At 33.0% G+C, this 16,497-nt stretch overlaps 1 protein-coding gene across 1 annotated transcript in view; it reads right to left on the bottom strand.

Annotated features, from left to right (window-relative positions):
- The window catches only part of LOC127709630 (protocadherin Fat 4-like), a 75,117-nt gene that overhangs the window by 4,882 nt on the left and 53,738 nt on the right, over window positions 1-16,497 (bottom strand). The window contains exons 24-36 of the mRNA XM_052215235.1: window positions 15,515-15,672; window positions 14,604-14,762; window positions 14,031-14,162; window positions 13,428-13,608; window positions 12,181-12,413; window positions 10,430-10,615; window positions 9,635-9,754; window positions 9,151-9,304; window positions 7,248-7,529; window positions 6,453-6,733; window positions 4,026-4,117; window positions 3,311-3,403; window positions 2,762-2,885 (exon numbers count right to left, since the gene is read on the bottom strand). Coding sequence (XP_052071195.1) covers window positions 2,762-2,885; window positions 3,311-3,403; window positions 4,026-4,117; window positions 6,453-6,733; window positions 7,248-7,529; window positions 9,151-9,304; window positions 9,635-9,754; window positions 10,430-10,615; window positions 12,181-12,413; window positions 13,428-13,608; window positions 14,031-14,162; window positions 14,604-14,762; window positions 15,515-15,672 — 2,195 coding nt within the window. The remainder of the gene's footprint in view (window positions 1-2,761; window positions 2,886-3,310; window positions 3,404-4,025; window positions 4,118-6,452; window positions 6,734-7,247; window positions 7,530-9,150; window positions 9,305-9,634; window positions 9,755-10,429; window positions 10,616-12,180; window positions 12,414-13,427; window positions 13,609-14,030; window positions 14,163-14,603; window positions 14,763-15,514; window positions 15,673-16,497) is intronic.

The following is a 16,497-nucleotide window of genomic DNA, read 5'->3' as shown; positions in this document are numbered from 1 at the left end:
AGTGTACAAATCAACACCAATAACAAAAAAAAGGAAACTATAAATGTAATTATTTATAAATATTTCGGATAACAGATATCCTTCATCAGTATGATTATGATGTTAAATGAATCATATCAGTCTACTTTGATTAAACTATAACAATCTTGAAATTTATACAATAAAAAAGTCAAACCGAACATCAGTTAAGACGCTTGCACCATTCTTTAAATTTGTTAAACATGACATAGGTTATATGGCTAATACAGTGCCTGGCCAAAAGTATTCACCTGCATTTATTTGCTATATATTTCATATAAAAACACATTTTTTCCAAAAAATATTTTGAAAGCATTTATGGTTGGATTGATATAAACAAAACATTAAAAGACGAAGAATTGTCTAAAGAATATTTGTTTATTTGGCCATAGTTTTATTTAAGGTTGTTTCTGTTTTCTTTTGATGTGAACACAGATAAAACAAGCATTCTGAGAGTATTGCATGGCAATACATAGTCCCCTACCGGTTAAAGGGGCACTAGCTGTCAAATTCATGTTCACTGATTTGACTCAAATTCTCATATTTGATTAATAACAATGTAAAACATCTGTCCAAACTATTGAAAGTCTTAAATAAACAGTTTACAGGTCATGATCTCAATAATATGTAGTATCGTTTCGAGTGTATTTTAGTCTAGACACCATCTAATTAACTATCGAGTTGACCCCCGAACACCTCCGATGACCATATAAGCGATTTAAACATAAATATAGATATAAACAGATTAAGCAACTCGTGCAATTAGATTTTGCATGGTCTGTTTAATTTCATATTTTAGATTAAAAATATATGTTTATCATCGTTTTTACCTGTATAAAAATGTTTTTTTGTGGATCAAATCAGTCGATCAAATGATTTACCTTTGTTTCACTTTCAATGTTGACATTCTTTTCCTTTAAATAACTTTACACGGACAATTCATGCGTTATCCATCTCTAGCTAAGGGGTTATATTGAAGTTCACATGAATACGGATTCAATGAGGTCGAATTATTCACTTGCAAGTGAATAATTCATCATCAACGTTTCTTAGCTTATTTTGACAAAATTGAACCATACTGGCTGCTAAAAGCGAATAATTATTTCACTATTTCACTTTCATTAATGATTGAACAAACAAAAATCGTACTTTAGATTTTTTATATATCTCATAGCTAGTGCCCCTTTAAAAATTAATTGTACTAGAACAAACTGCTAACTTGATCTATAACTTGTCATGGTGTAAACTATATAACAAATATCAAGTCAATACATATCATCAAGCATGACGAAAAAAAGTGCGGAAAACTGATAATTTAAGTGAATTTTCTAAGTCTAAGGACCATAACTCTGCAAAAAATCATCAAACCGAAACAAAATTCAAACTTGGTCTGTAACTTGTCATGATAAAACTATATACCAATTATCAAATCAATATCTTTAAGCATGACGAAAAAAAGTGTGGAAAACTGATTTGCCAGACTGACGGATGGACAGACAGACAGACAGACGGAGTGCAAACCTAAAGTCCCCTTCGACTTCATCGGTAGGGGACTAGTAGGGGACTAAAAAAAAGAAAAAGAAAAAAAAAGATGTACCAGCACACCAAGTTAAATGGCTATATGTCATATTGTAAGAAATTGCCGTGGACATGCATGCAGGTGCTAATATGGCCACAGATATAGATATCATGTCTTATTAATTCTTAATCAGGTAAAGTTGATAAGGTAATAGTAATCTAAACATATAAATAAACGTGCCTCCTGTATTTGGAGTATTGTGTCTGGTGCTGGACGAGTCCAGTAGGGTAATCCATCATCCAACTGTCCACTGGTGATGTTTACTTCAACATAGGTGACCCCAATTCTAGGAGGTGAACCCTGGTCTTGAGCTGCTATTTTGAAATGTACAGGACTTCTCCTGGACAAAAGTGCGGAAAACTGATTATTTGAGTGAATTTTCTAAGTCCAAGGACTATAACTCTGCACAAAATTATCAGACTGGAACAAAATTCGAACTTGATCTGTAACTTGTCATGATAAAACAATATACCAAATATCAAATCAATATCTTCAAGCATGAAGAAAAAAAGTGTGGAAAACTGATTTGCCGGACTGACAGAAGGACAGACAGACGGACAGACAAACAGATGGACGGAGTGCAAACCTAAAGTCCCCTTCGACTAAAAAAAGTTACACATCTCGTGAGAAAATGAAAATGATCCACAACGAAAATACAAACAAACAAAACAAATAAACCTGTGATAATTCTGCTTCTATTGGTACCAAGTTGCTTAAAATCAGACAAGAAATGACCCCAAAATATTGTTTTGAAAAATGTAGTTTTATATGAAATATATAGGGAAAAATCTCAAGTGACGAATACTTATGGCCACGCTCTGTATATATATAAAAAAAAAAGTTATTTAAGAAGAAAAGATATATAAAAGTAAGGAAAGGATTTTTCATTTAGATACATTATAACAAATAATTCATAACACTATGACTGAAAAAGCATCTTTGGTATAAATGAACCATCTGGATAAATTTATAAAAAATTGTCAAGATACCATTACAAAGTTAAATGGGTACACAAATAAATGACACTGAACCATCCATCAATCAGTATATTGGATCAATGGTTTGATCAGCCAGTGAGTTGAGAGGTGGGTACCAGTAAAATGTGTGCATAAGGGGATATGAGTACACTGAATTGAATAGATAGATGAGAGAATGTAAACTCACCCCTGCATCCCCCACTTTAAACTGAGATAAGATATCTGTATATGCTGATGATGATATTTCAGCTGTTCCCTTTTGTGAGTCTAATACTCTGTCATTCTTAATCACCACAAAACATATATCTGTCCTGAAACATTCCAATACCATGGTAATAAATGTATGAAAGCAGATTTAAATGATCTAAGGAGACTGTAACATGCTCTTGTCTGTTATATAATGAACTATTTATTGTTAAAATAAGTTATTCACTTCAAATAAGCTCTTCAATGTCTCTAAAATTTACTTTAAGTGGTATAAATCTGCTTCAAACTCGCAGTCTGCACCGTTAGCTACTAGTCCCATGCACCAGATGAGTAAATTTTTATCTAGACCAGTAGGTTTTTGCAAATCTTTGTTTCAGTCAATATGGAAAATTTTGGAATATTGGTTTTTCGGACTAGAAAGTTTGAAAAGATTTTTGTGCAGACTGAACTTGTCAAAATGTTCAGACACTTTACTGTCAATCTTATTTAATTGAATGAGACTCCAATATAAAGTCTGTTGAGTACTTACTGTGCATGAACTGTCTCACCAGATAATGTGGTGTGATACTGGATCTTAGTTCTCTGAATATGTAATGAACTACCACCCCTTGCACTTAAATCCCTGAAAAATATATATGAATAAGTTTATTTCAATCTAGCAATCTGTCATCACTCTTAACATAAAAGACAATATTCATGAAAAATTATATTAACAATTATCACTGAAACTTTCTGGTTTATATCTGAGCACACTAGGTACACAATTCAAATGATACCTAAAAATGAAAAAAATTCTAATCTAATTATGAAATGATCACAGCCATGCATTCCTACCTTTTTTCAAAATGTACAAATTGTTTCATGTAAAATCTAACAGAAATAAATGGAAAATGTGTTTATGAGCCACAGATGCCCTCACTTGTAAATATGCATGAGTCAACTTCCGCATACAGAAGCAGGTTCATGTAGTTGAGACAATAAGCATTGTGTATAAGTTTCATAACATTTGGTTGAGGCAAACTAAAAGTAACGAATGGAAACAAATTTTGGGGACGTATGCAACTAACGGGCGGGACAGAAGGACTGACAAGGGTAACACTTAAAGTCCCCTCTGCTTCAGTGTGGCTTAAAAATGGGATTTTCATTTTTCTACAATTTTTTAACATTGAAAATTATTTTCTACGAAAATAAAAACAGTTTATGATTTATGTATGAAATGTTAAGAAAAATATTAGTGTACATACTCAAGAAGACTTGTAGCAGTAGCACTAGGGTCTGACAGATCATTGGTTCGTCCTACCAATCTTACTTGGCTGGCTTCATTAGCAACAAATATCTGTAAATAATAAGAATCAGTTTGTCAATCAAAAACCAATCATTGAAATATGATTCCAAATATAACTATAAAATGTTGGCAAACCTAAAAAGTCAATACACCTTGTTTCCATATGTATTTATGTTTTCTTTGATCACGCTTTGCTTACACAAAAACTAGAGGCTCTAAAGAGCCTGTGTCGCTCACCTTGGTCTATGTGCATATTAAACAAAGGACACAGATGGATTCATGACAAAATTGTGTTTTGGTGATGGTCATGTGTTTGTAGATCTTACTTTACTGAACATTCTTACTCCTTACTACTATCTCTATCTATAATGAACTTGGCCCGGTAATTACAGTGGAAAATACTTTGTAAAAATTTACAAAAAATTACAAAATTTATGAAAATTGTAAAAAATTGACTATAAAGGGCAATAACTCCTTAAGGGGTCAATTGACAATTTTGGTCATGTTGCCTTAATTGTAGATCTAACTTTGCTGTACATTATTGCTGTTTACAGTTTATCTCTATCTATAATAATATTCAAGATAATAACCAAAAGCTGCAAAATTTTCTTAAAATTACCAATTCAGGGGCAGCAACCCAACAACGTGTTGCCTGATTGGTCTGAAAATTTCAGGGCAGATAGATCTTGACCTAATGAACAATTTTATTCTCATCAGATTTGCCCTTAATGCTTTGGTTTCAGAGATATGAGCCAAAAAATGCATTTTACCCTATGTACTATTTTTTAGCCATGTCAGCCATCTTGGTTCGCGAGCAGGGTCATCGGACACATTTTTTAAACTAGATACCCTAATGATGATTGTGGACAAGTTTGGTTAAATTTGTCTTAGTAGTTTCAGAGGAGAAGATTTTTGTAAAAGATTACAAAAATTTACGAAAAATGGTTAAAAATTGACTATAAAGGGCAATAACTCCTTAAGGGGTCAACTGACCATTTTGGTCATGTTGACTTATTTGTAGATCTTACTTTGCTGAACATTATTGCTGTTTACAGTTTATCTCTATCTATAATAATATTCAAGATAATAACCAAAAAGGCAAAATTTCCTTAAAATTACCAATTCAGGGGCAGCAACCCAACAACGGGTTGTCCAATTCATCTGAAAATTTTAGGGCAGATAGATCTTGACCTGATAAACAATTTTACCCCATGTCAGATTTGCTCTAAATGCTTTGGTTTCAGAGATATATGCCAAAATCTACATTTTACCCCTATGTTCTATTTTTAGCCATGGCGGCCATCTTGGTTGGTTGGCCGGGTCACCGGACACATTTTTAAAACTAGATACCCCAATGATGATTGTGGCCAAGTTTGGTCAAATTTGGCCCAGTAGTTTCAGAGGAGAAGATTTTTGTAAAAGTTTACGGACGACGGACGACGGACGACGGACGCAAAGTGATGAGAAAAGCTCACTTGACCTTTCAGGTCAGGTGAGTTAAAAATCATACAATCTATAAAAAATTTAAAAAATGGTTTCATGTAATATATATAAAGTTGATAGTCTTAACAAGATGTGTACAACTTATAAAAGCCAAACTTTTTAGAAAGTCCTGATTTAAGAATTCACATCCCACAATTTTTGCATTATATAGAGTTCAGTTTAGATTTTTACTCTAGAGAAGGTTTAATTAATATGATTTAAAATCTGTTAAAAAAGAAACGGAAATACGGAAATGTTTCCAACGTTGGTCCTGTTGTTAGGGATTTTAGTTGTGACGTCATTTCTGAATGTAAACAAAGAAACGCTATCCTGTAACTAAGCTGCTTCTCGGCTGACTACTACACTTTGTTCATAGACGTGTAGCGTAATACAAGCGGATTCCAGTTTATCCTGTAACAATTTTTATATCAAAGAATCATCAAAAACAACAAATTTACAGGAAACAATATGATGTTCCTTTCAGTATTTTACAAGTCTCGTGACAAACGAGACCGGAAGAAATAAAGAGATGTCTGCGCAAATGCGGGAAAATAAAAAAGTCTGAAAATAAAAAAGTTAACGATTTTGAGTTCATTAGAAGAACGAAAATCTTGATTTTTTGGATTTTTTTTTTTTTGAATTTTCTACAGTAATAGGGAACTTCGACCCCTTATTAGTATTTACAAACTGTTTCATATAAAATAAGATCATCCTAATACAAAAAATACTTCTGTAGCCTACTATACTGATGTTTTCTATTATAAAACCTGTAGTTTAGGTGTAGTTGTTTTACATCCTTATCCTTTGTCTTTGGTGGATAATAATCTCATTGACAATCATTCCACATCTTTTTTGTATTCAAATATTTTGAAATAATTCCAAACAATAATGGCACACTAAATACCTTAATTTGAGTAGAATTCATTTTTGTAGAATCTAACTGATCCTCAGCTTTGACATTCAACAAGAAATGACCATCAGTGAAAGCAATATAAGCTGGCATTCCAACTCTGATCATGCCTGTCTCTGGATTAACACTGAAAGCTCCATCTATTGGTAACATTCGTCCCAAGCTGGGGAATATTGTTGAAGTGACTGTGAAGCGTATTTTGTTGTACAGGTCAGAATCACGATCTTTGGCTTCTAAATGTATTACATCATCTTGTGTAGGAAACTTCAAAACAGCTGAAATGTAAAATTTGAATCAATGTTCAATGATTGAAATACTTATAATTGATTGTTACTTTCAATACTATTGGTTATATCGTGGTGGCTAGTTTTTATTGGTGGAGGAGGCTGGAGTGCCAGGAGATAATCACAGACCTTTGGAAGGTAAACTGGCAATCCTAGTCAATTAAGATTGGAACTCAGTGTTGAAAATCATGTATGAAATATATTTTTTTATAAGTTCATCATTATTATAGTTTTCTTTTTTAAGCTCAGACCATATTTCAAAGGAGTTTAATTTTTTTATGCTCAGACCATGTTTGAAAGGAGTTTTATTTTTTTAAGCTTAGACCATATTTCAAAGGAGTTTTATTTTTTTAAGCTCCAACTATGTTTCAAAAGAGTTTTCTCCTTAAGTTCAGACCATGTTTTATAAGTTTTCTTTTTTATGTATTGGCAAAGTAAGGAGCCTGGTAATTGATATCCAGTACTGTGACCCTCAAATAACCTCTATGGCTGTCATATGACCTACCTGTTGTTATGGTATCTGTATTGGTGAAATAAGGTGCCTGGTCATTGATATCCAGTACTGTGACCCTCAAGTAAAGATACTGGTCTGTATTTACATAGTTCCAGTTCACATTCTCTATCTGTCTCTTCCTACGACCATTGTAATATGGCTCAGCTTTGATACAGAGAATGAAATGATCAATTATCGTTGGCCAATTCCTCTCCCGGTCAATTGTGTTGTTGTATGTGGTCACCTGACCTGATAGCTCATCAACATGGAAATACAAAGATGGATCTCGATAACCTGAAATTTACACATCAAATATAATCTATATATACATTTCCTTCCAAGTAAGATGAATGATTAAATACAATACTTTAATACATGTGGAGCAGGATCTGCTTACCATACCGGACCACCTGAGATCATCCCCAGTTTTTGGTGGGTTGTGTGTTGCTCAGTCTTTAGTTTTCTATGTTGTGTTTTGTGTACTTTTGTTTGTCTGTTTGTCTTTTTCTTTTTTTGCCATGGCATTGTCAGCTTATTTTCAACTTATGAGTTTGAATATCCCTTTGGTATCTTTCGACTCTCTTTTTAAAAGTTGAACTGATGACCTTTTCAGGCCCTGATTTTAAGTAATAATGTACATCAAAGGTGAAAGCAGAGGACCTACATCATATACATAGTAAATCATTATGTATGAAGTTATATTAAATTTGTATCTGAAGAATTTGTAGGGTGGTTTATTGCCCCTGTCTGTAGGCACAATACCTATGTCACACTTTTACATGTTGCGGCTGCACTAGATTAAGACCAAGGTCTGTGGTACAAGAACAAGCTCATATTTGTGTCCTTTGATCAACAATCACAATAATAAATATATATATTAATTTTTAGATTTAAAGTATTGTAAAATAAAATCCTCTTTTTCCATAGATAAGAAATGGGTGAAAACAGGTCCTTATCATTCCCAAGCTTTTATTGTTTTCTTTTAAACAAGAGGTAAAGTTGAGAGTATTTGCATCTTATTTATATATGAAGGAACTGTACAGTGAGTAACAGTCGTAGGAAGAATATAAGAATGTGGGAACAGGTCTAATCATAAAATATACGGTGAAAGGTTAATTTTGTGTAACATGTTTTCTAAATTTTCTTTTATGTGTTTTTATGCCAGAGAGTCTTTACTCACATATGCATCCTTCAAGAATATAGACAAAAATGCACTGTTCAAGCCTTAAAATTAATTAACATTCATCATGAATTGATTACTCCTTTAATACATTGACAAAGCCTCATTTACCAATGAAACTGCAATACATCTTACAAAGGCTACCCAAATTATTTGCCTTATACATACGCTATTTCCTGTCAAGTTATTTAACATATAAACTTGCAATGAAGTGAGGGTTTTTGCTGCATTTTGAAGGCCTCCCTGTGATTTTGAAACAAAAAACAGCAATAAAAGCACTGTGCATGTTCTGAAGTTTTGTCATGGATGGATACCCCATACCCTTTTTCTATTCTATCTTACTTACAGAGGGTGAAGTTAGATGGATTTACATCAAACTTGTATCTGAAGGCATTTAATAGTGGGTTTACATAGCCCCCTTTACAAATCTCTATCAAACTTACAGTGGGTGAAGTTAGGTGGATTAACATCAACCTTGTATCTAAAGGCATTGTATGGCGGGTTTACATAGCCTCCTTTACAAATCTCTATCAAACTTACAGTGGGTGAAGTTAGGTGGATTAACATCAACCTTGTATCTAAAGGCATTGAATAGTGAATTTACATAGCCCCCTTTACAAATCTCTATCAAACTTAACAGTGGGTGAAGTTAGGTGGATTAACATCAACCTTGTATCTAAAGGCATTGTAAGGCGGGTTTACATAGCCTCCTTTACAAATCTCTATCAAACTTACAGTGGGTGAAGTTAGGTGGATTTACATCAAACTTGTATCTAAAGGCATTGAATAGTGGGTTACTGTCCTTGTCACAGGCCTTAGCTGTAAACACCAATGTCCCTGGCGGTGACTGTTCCACAACTGTGGCCGGTTCTGGTGGGGGATCAGCATACTGAAATAATTAAATATTCAAGCCTTAAATGATAAATACAGATAACTCATATTGTTTTTGTATTCAAATTTGTCTGAAATGAAAATAATTCATATTTTTATCTTTTTTTAATCATAGTGGCTGGGTCATAATAGATATCATTCAATACTATCTAAGCTTACTGAAAATTCAGCAATTTTAAATACAACACGTATATGTCAATGGTGATCCAAAAATATGTGGCTACATGCTAGGAAATAAACATGATTTTCTGCTGAAGGTTTTCTGATAAAAGATAGAAAATTTTAAACCAGGATAATGTTGTAAATGTTTTTTTTTTTTTTATCTTACCTGTCTATCAGGACAATTTTTAAAGGATGGACTCTCGTCATCCACATCTGTTAATCTTATGGTCAGTTTACGTGAACTCCTCAATGTAGAATTCAGTGTATCTTCAGCCACAATAATCAACTGTCAAAAGATTCAGATTGTAAAATAGCAGAAAAAAATTGGTCTATATCTTTTATGAAATGTGCAAATTTTGAGAGAAGAATGTCATTCATTTGATATATATTTCATCTGAATGAAGAAAATTATGTGTTTTATCATATTTTTGCAACTGTGTTTTACAAAAACAGAATATTTTTTGTTTCATTCAATTTTTTCAACTTTGCCATATAAGGGAAATAACTCAGATAATGTAACTTTTATACTGGATGTGTTATAAATTTACCTATTTTGTTTTGAAGCAAGAAAATGATCTCTTGACCCTATTTTTTCTTTTTATATTTTGAAAGATAAACATTATAACAGCTATCATCTCATATTTTATCATAAAATTCTATTGTTTAGTTTTTTTTTATCACACGCAATTGTGTTTTCCATGAATAATCTATAAAAAATCTGAAAATTTTGCACAACCTGTAGCTTGAAAAAAAGCCCTGTGACCCATCCCCTTCTACCTTAGTCCAATAAATAACGGTGGTCAAACTGAATATCCATTATTTAAGAGGGCAGGGGTGTATTCATACAAATGGAAAGGTAGAAAGCAAGCTGGATTTACCCCCAAAAAATCTGATAAGTTTCATGTACCAGTATATCAAATATTTTTGGGATTTCTTGATTTGGAACCTTTACAAAACTCACATCATAGATCTCTCTGAATTCTCGATCAGGAATTTTTTCCAGTTTGATTTCACAAATTTGTCTGTTCATGGAGAACAATGAAGCTATGGCTGGGTCAGAACTGGACACAAAACTGTAATCAATGGATGCTCCATTAGTGACCGCAGTAGCTTTACATGTGTAAATAACTGTTCCATTGTCTTGACCCTGTAATAATATCATGTAATAATTAGTATATTACAATTTACAGACTTTAAGTAAACTCATACATTTTAATTTTGTTTTAACCATATACATTATGCTTAAAATGCCTTTCATAGTGATACGGTATAATAGAAATTACTTCAAGTTGTTTCATTGAAAAACAAACAGTATCCAGGGGAGGTTCTTTGATAATTGTGTGCCCTTGTTAGAACTTCGAGCAATATAAAAGAAATTTTGAAGAATGTGCTTTCCAAGGGTTTCATTAGTGAGATAAATCAAACTTAAAAAAACTTTGTTATTACCAGGTCCGTCTTGTTCAAACATTTTGCTCTATAAGTTAATATAATAAAGAGTTTGGATCAATCAATCATCCTCTTACAACACATGTTCACAGACTCTTCAAGATGTGCCAGGAAATTCAGTGACTTATTCACAGAGTCAACTGCTGTAGGTCAAGTGATTTGCCAAAACAGCAAAGTAAGTGCAATAAATGATATTTTGATATAAGACAAGCATTCTGTGAGTATTGCATGGCAATACATAGTCCCCATCCGGCTAAAAATTCATTGTATTGGAACAAATTTCTAACTTGATCTATAACTTGTCATGGTGTAAACTATATAACAAATATCAAGTCAATATCTTCAAGCATGACAAAAAAAAGTGTTGAAAACTGATTATTTAAGGGAATTTTGTAATTCCAAGGACCATAACTCTGCACAAAATCACCAGACCGGAACAAAATTCGAACTTGATCTGTAACTTGTCATGTAACCTGAATAATTCAGCCGTTATATTCCACTGCTCTACGATGGCTACATTAACGCCTGAAGGCCTTGTCAATAAAAAATTGTCAAATAATCAATCAGAATTAGCTCGGTATTTACCTATCTCGATAACATTGAACTATTAGCTGATTGGCTCTCTCTCACAGAGAGCACCAATCAAAATCCTGGATTGGTGATGTGTTTTTATTGTATAAAGAATTCAGGCCCTCGAGAGTAGGAGAGTCGATCACGGGGAGGGACTGAATTATTCGGGTTACTTGTCATGATAAATCTATATACCAATTTTCAAATCAATATTTTCATGCATGACGAAAAAAAGTGTTGAAAACTGATTATTTGAGTGAATTTTTTAAGTCCAAGGACCATAACTCTCCACATAATCATCAGACCGGAACAAAATTCGAAATTGATCTGTAACTTGTCATGATAAAACAATACACCAAATATCAAATCAATATCTTCAAGCATGAAGAAAAAAAGTGTGGAAAACTGATTTGCCAGACTGATGGATGGACAGACAGACAGACAGACGGAGTGCAAACCTAAAGTCCCCTTCGACTTCATCGGTAGGGGACTAGTAGGGGACTAAAAAAAAGAAAAAGAAAAAAAAAGATGTACCAGCACACCAAGTTAAATGGCTATATGTCATATTGTAAGAAATTGCCGTGGACATGCATGCAGGTGCTAATATGGCCACAGATATAGATATCATGTCTTATTAATTCTTAATCAGGTAAAGTTGATAAGGTAATAGTAATCTAAACATATAAATAAACGTGCCTCCTGTATTTGGAGTATTGTGCCTGGTGCTGGACGAGTCCAGTGGGGTAATCCATCATCCAACTGTCCACTGGTGATGTTTACTTCAACATAGGTGACCCCAATTCTAGGAGGTGAACCCTGGTCTTGAGCTGCTATTTTGAAATGTATAGGACTTCTCCTGGACAAACCTTCTAAAGATGCTTTACTGCTGAAGGCTCCATTGTCAGGATGTACACTAAATCTCTGTAAATCTAAATTAAAAATATTTTTTTAATCATTACATTTTTTATGAAAGTAATTTTGCATTAAGCAATGTATCAGTTGCTATTCTTCAACTTTATGAGTATGTCAGGTACAGCATTTTATAAACACATTATGTAAACCAATGAAAAGTAGGAGTTGCTTGCTTTATACACCAATCTCTAGTTGTGTTTTAAGAATGAGTTACACCAGTTGACCTCAGGTCAATCGGCGTAAACAACGTCATCGAATAATAGGTTCATATTGTGACGTAGTAATATTAGCATTTTGACATATGAAATTTACAGGAAAATGCACAAATTCGAAAGTCGTCTATAGTGCAAAGTATACCCCACTCCCTATTAAAGATTAACAAACAATTCCATGCTCAGAGGGTTTAAAGTATTGTTGAACAAAATAAGACTGGTGCCCATCAGGTATGAAAGTCACTTACATTGTACAACTCATCATTATAAAAATTCAAGACCATCTATAAAATTATTCCTTGATACAGAAGATGAATAATATGTAACGAAAAATTCCAATAATAATTCAAAGTATAATCAAAAAGGAAGTGACTGCCTGGCAAATTTAAAAAGTGCTCTCATAGTACATCTCATCATTATAAAGTTTCAGGCCAAATACCAAATCATTCCATAACAATTAACATACGCCTCTGCTAAATTAAAAACACAGGAAAGGCATAAAAATATAATCTTTTATAATCAAATGTCAATATATACTATAAATTCTGGGATTTTGACCAGTGTTGACAACCATTTATAGTGAAAATGGTTAGGAAAGTCACAAGACTTTTATAATCCAAAATAAATGAAATATCAATAGAAACATAAAGAAAAGCCTGTTCAAAACAAGATAAACATTCCATATCACAATAAGAGAAATACTATTAATGAATGATTTGGGCCCAATGCTTTGAAATGGATAGTGACACAATCCCGATATGAAATTCTTGAAATTTGATCTCAAAGTTTACAAAAAGAAAAACATAATTTCTTTATTACCATCTGGTTCATCCATTGCTTCTAAAGTGTATAGAATTTCTCCAAAGAGACCACGGTCTCCATCAGTAGCTGTCACCATACCAATGACTCGTCCCACCTCGTAACTCTCTACTGTGAAGAACGAGTAGTTACCACTGAAAACTGGAGTGTTATCATTTACATCTCGTACAGTTATTGTCAACTGGAAATAAAACAAAAAAGATCACAACATTTTAATTTTCAATGTTATTTGGTATTAGGCCATTAGAAAATTATACTGTCATGTATCTTTAATTAACTCTACTGCTTTATTTTCATCATAATTTTAACTGGTTTCAGATGCTGCATCATATCATATCTGTTTTAGTCTGTTCAACCTCTGACCTGCTATCATTAATCCCAGAAACCTCTTCTTAATGATCTTGGCTGAGAGGGTATTTGACCTTTGCTGTCATGTATTCTCTAATACATTTCAAAATAATCTTTGTTTGCTATGATAAATCCCACTCCCTTACCTTGTCTGTTTTGGTCAGTGACCTCTTCTGTATGTAAATCCCCCGTCTCTTACCTCAGTTGTGTTGTTTTATATTCAACCTCTATCTGAATGAGTTCCATATTGCTTACCTCAGCTGTGTTGGTCTGTTTGACCTCTGCTGTAGAGTCAGCTTGGTAATTATCAGTAGCAACAACTTGTAGATTATAGACTGGGATTGTTTCATGGTCCAGTTTTGTACCTTGTCTGATGAAGACTAAGCCCTACATATAGAATGCACTTATTGATATATTTGACCTGTAACTATGACTGTTCCTGAATAAGGAGAAACTATATAATTCTGTCATGGTATGTATTTATTTGACAACGATGGGGATATCAATCCTATTTAAAATAATTCTGTATTGGTTTTATTATGACTAAAAAGTTTAGTATACTTTCAATATTGATATGTATTTACCTGCAGCAATTTTGTTAAGTTACAGCTGCTTTTGAAAGTTATTAAAAAGCTAAATGCTATAACATTTGTTTTTGTTTTATACAATATTAGCTTTATTTGACTGTGAAAAGTTCTTTTTTTAAACATGTGGCATCACAATGATTACAAAGAATTACAATGATAACAAAGAATTACAATGATTACAAAGAATTACACTGATTACAAAGAATTACAATGATTACAAATAATTACATTGTATACTAACCTCTTGTTTACTACTGGTAAACATCAAGAAATCACCAGCTCCCTGACCTGTTAGTGAGTACTGAACACTGGCATAACTTCCACTGTCCAAGTCTGAAGCATAAATGTTACCAACCTGGGTGGGATATACTCTATCTTCATCCACTGAGAAAGAATACTCCTGTTGAATTCAGAAAAATAAAAAGTTGAAGCTTTCATTTAATTTTTGTATCAAGAATGTCTACTGAAATAAAACATTTTTTCAAATTAACAGTTAGTACCCTTTTTGGAAGCATATATTCCTATTCATCTGGAACAGACAAACTGAAGGACTCAAGATGATTCCAAGCTTGACAAATTGGATAGAAACCTGTCATTTTTTGAAAACCACACATGTTTACCACACATCTCCTTCTATTCATATCAGTCCTTGTTAACAAAGGAACATTTGTTAAAGAGCAATTGACATCCTGGTCTGAAGCACACAAACCACCTACATGTAAAAAAAAGGTGAATAAAAGTAGATGTGGGATAAATGATGTGGAGACAGTATTCCAACAACACAATAAAAACAAAAATTATCTTGCCTTCTAGGGTAGACAAGAGAGATACAAGGTTGCTAGCGTTGTTATTTTTGTATTCAACAATATAGAAATTGACATATGATATAGACAGTTGTCTATCTGTAGCGTGTATAGTCACTGAGGTTTCAGTCTGAGGATGAGTATTGATAAGTTACTTACACAAGCCAGAAACTGTGGAGCATTATCTTTGATATCTGTAACTTGTATAGTCACTGAGGTTTCAGTCTGAGGTTGAGTTTTGATAAGTTACTTACACTAGCCAGAAACTGTGGAACATTATCATTGATATCAGTAACTTGTATAGTCACAGAGGTATCAGTCTGAGGATGAGTATTGATAAGTTACTTACACTGGTCAGAAACTGTGGTGCATTATCATTGATATCTGTAACTTGTATTGTTACTGAGGCTGTAGCTTGAGCTTGGGTACCAATGGCAATCACTCCTAATTCTAGAAATTTGTTATTCAAGCTTTCGTAATCTAATCTTTTCTTTATCCGAATCTGACCTACAATTAAAATGAATTGTAAATATAAAGTAAGTTTTTAAGTAAATTACATACTGAGTATTATGTGTGTTTTTATATAAGGAAGATATAATTAGATATATAGTAGAGTTGCTACCATCATGGGGACAGAAGATAATACTGGCTCTCACCTGAAATGTATGTAGTGTTAATATAATAATAATTAAAGAACCTTAGTGAGCTCGCTCACATACCCCACGTCCTCACATTGTCATTGGAGAAATAAAATATGTGTAAGAAAAAAAAATTGAACATAATTTCCTGTCAATATACACATCTACATAGTATGTCCTTATTATCTACAAAGTTTCATGAAATTATGTTGTGTGGTTTCAGAGGAGTTGCGATGAAAAACTGTTGCAGAAGACATTGAAGCAAATAAGTTCAAAGGGGCGTAACTCCTAGAAAAAATATTGAATCATAATTTCCTGTCGATATGCACATCTACTTAGTATGACCTTATTATCTACAAAGTTTCATGCAATTATGTTGTGTGGTTTCAGAGGAGTTGCGTTGAAAAACTGTTGCAGAAGACATTGAAGCAAATAAGTTCAAAGGGGCGTAACTCCTAGAAAAAATATTGAATCATAATTTCCTGTCGATATGCACATCTACATAGTATGACCTTATTATCTACAAAGTTTCATGAAATTCTGTTGTGTGGTTTCAGAGGAGTTGTGATGACAAACTGTTGCAGTAGTACATTGAAGCAAATAAGTTCAAAGGGGTGTAACTCCTAGAAAAAAAATTGAACCGTAATTTCCTGTCGATATGCACATCTACATAGTATGTCCTTATTATCTAAAA

This window comes from Mytilus californianus, unplaced genomic scaffold (assembly GCF_021869535.1).
Source record: "Mytilus californianus isolate M0D057914Y unplaced genomic scaffold, xbMytCali1.0.p SCAF_7, whole genome shotgun sequence".
NCBI classification, from domain to species: domain Eukaryota; kingdom Metazoa; phylum Mollusca; class Bivalvia; order Mytilida; family Mytilidae; genus Mytilus; species Mytilus californianus.
The sequence above is the reverse complement of the archived record's forward strand: the minus strand, read 5'-3'. Positions and strand labels throughout refer to the sequence as shown.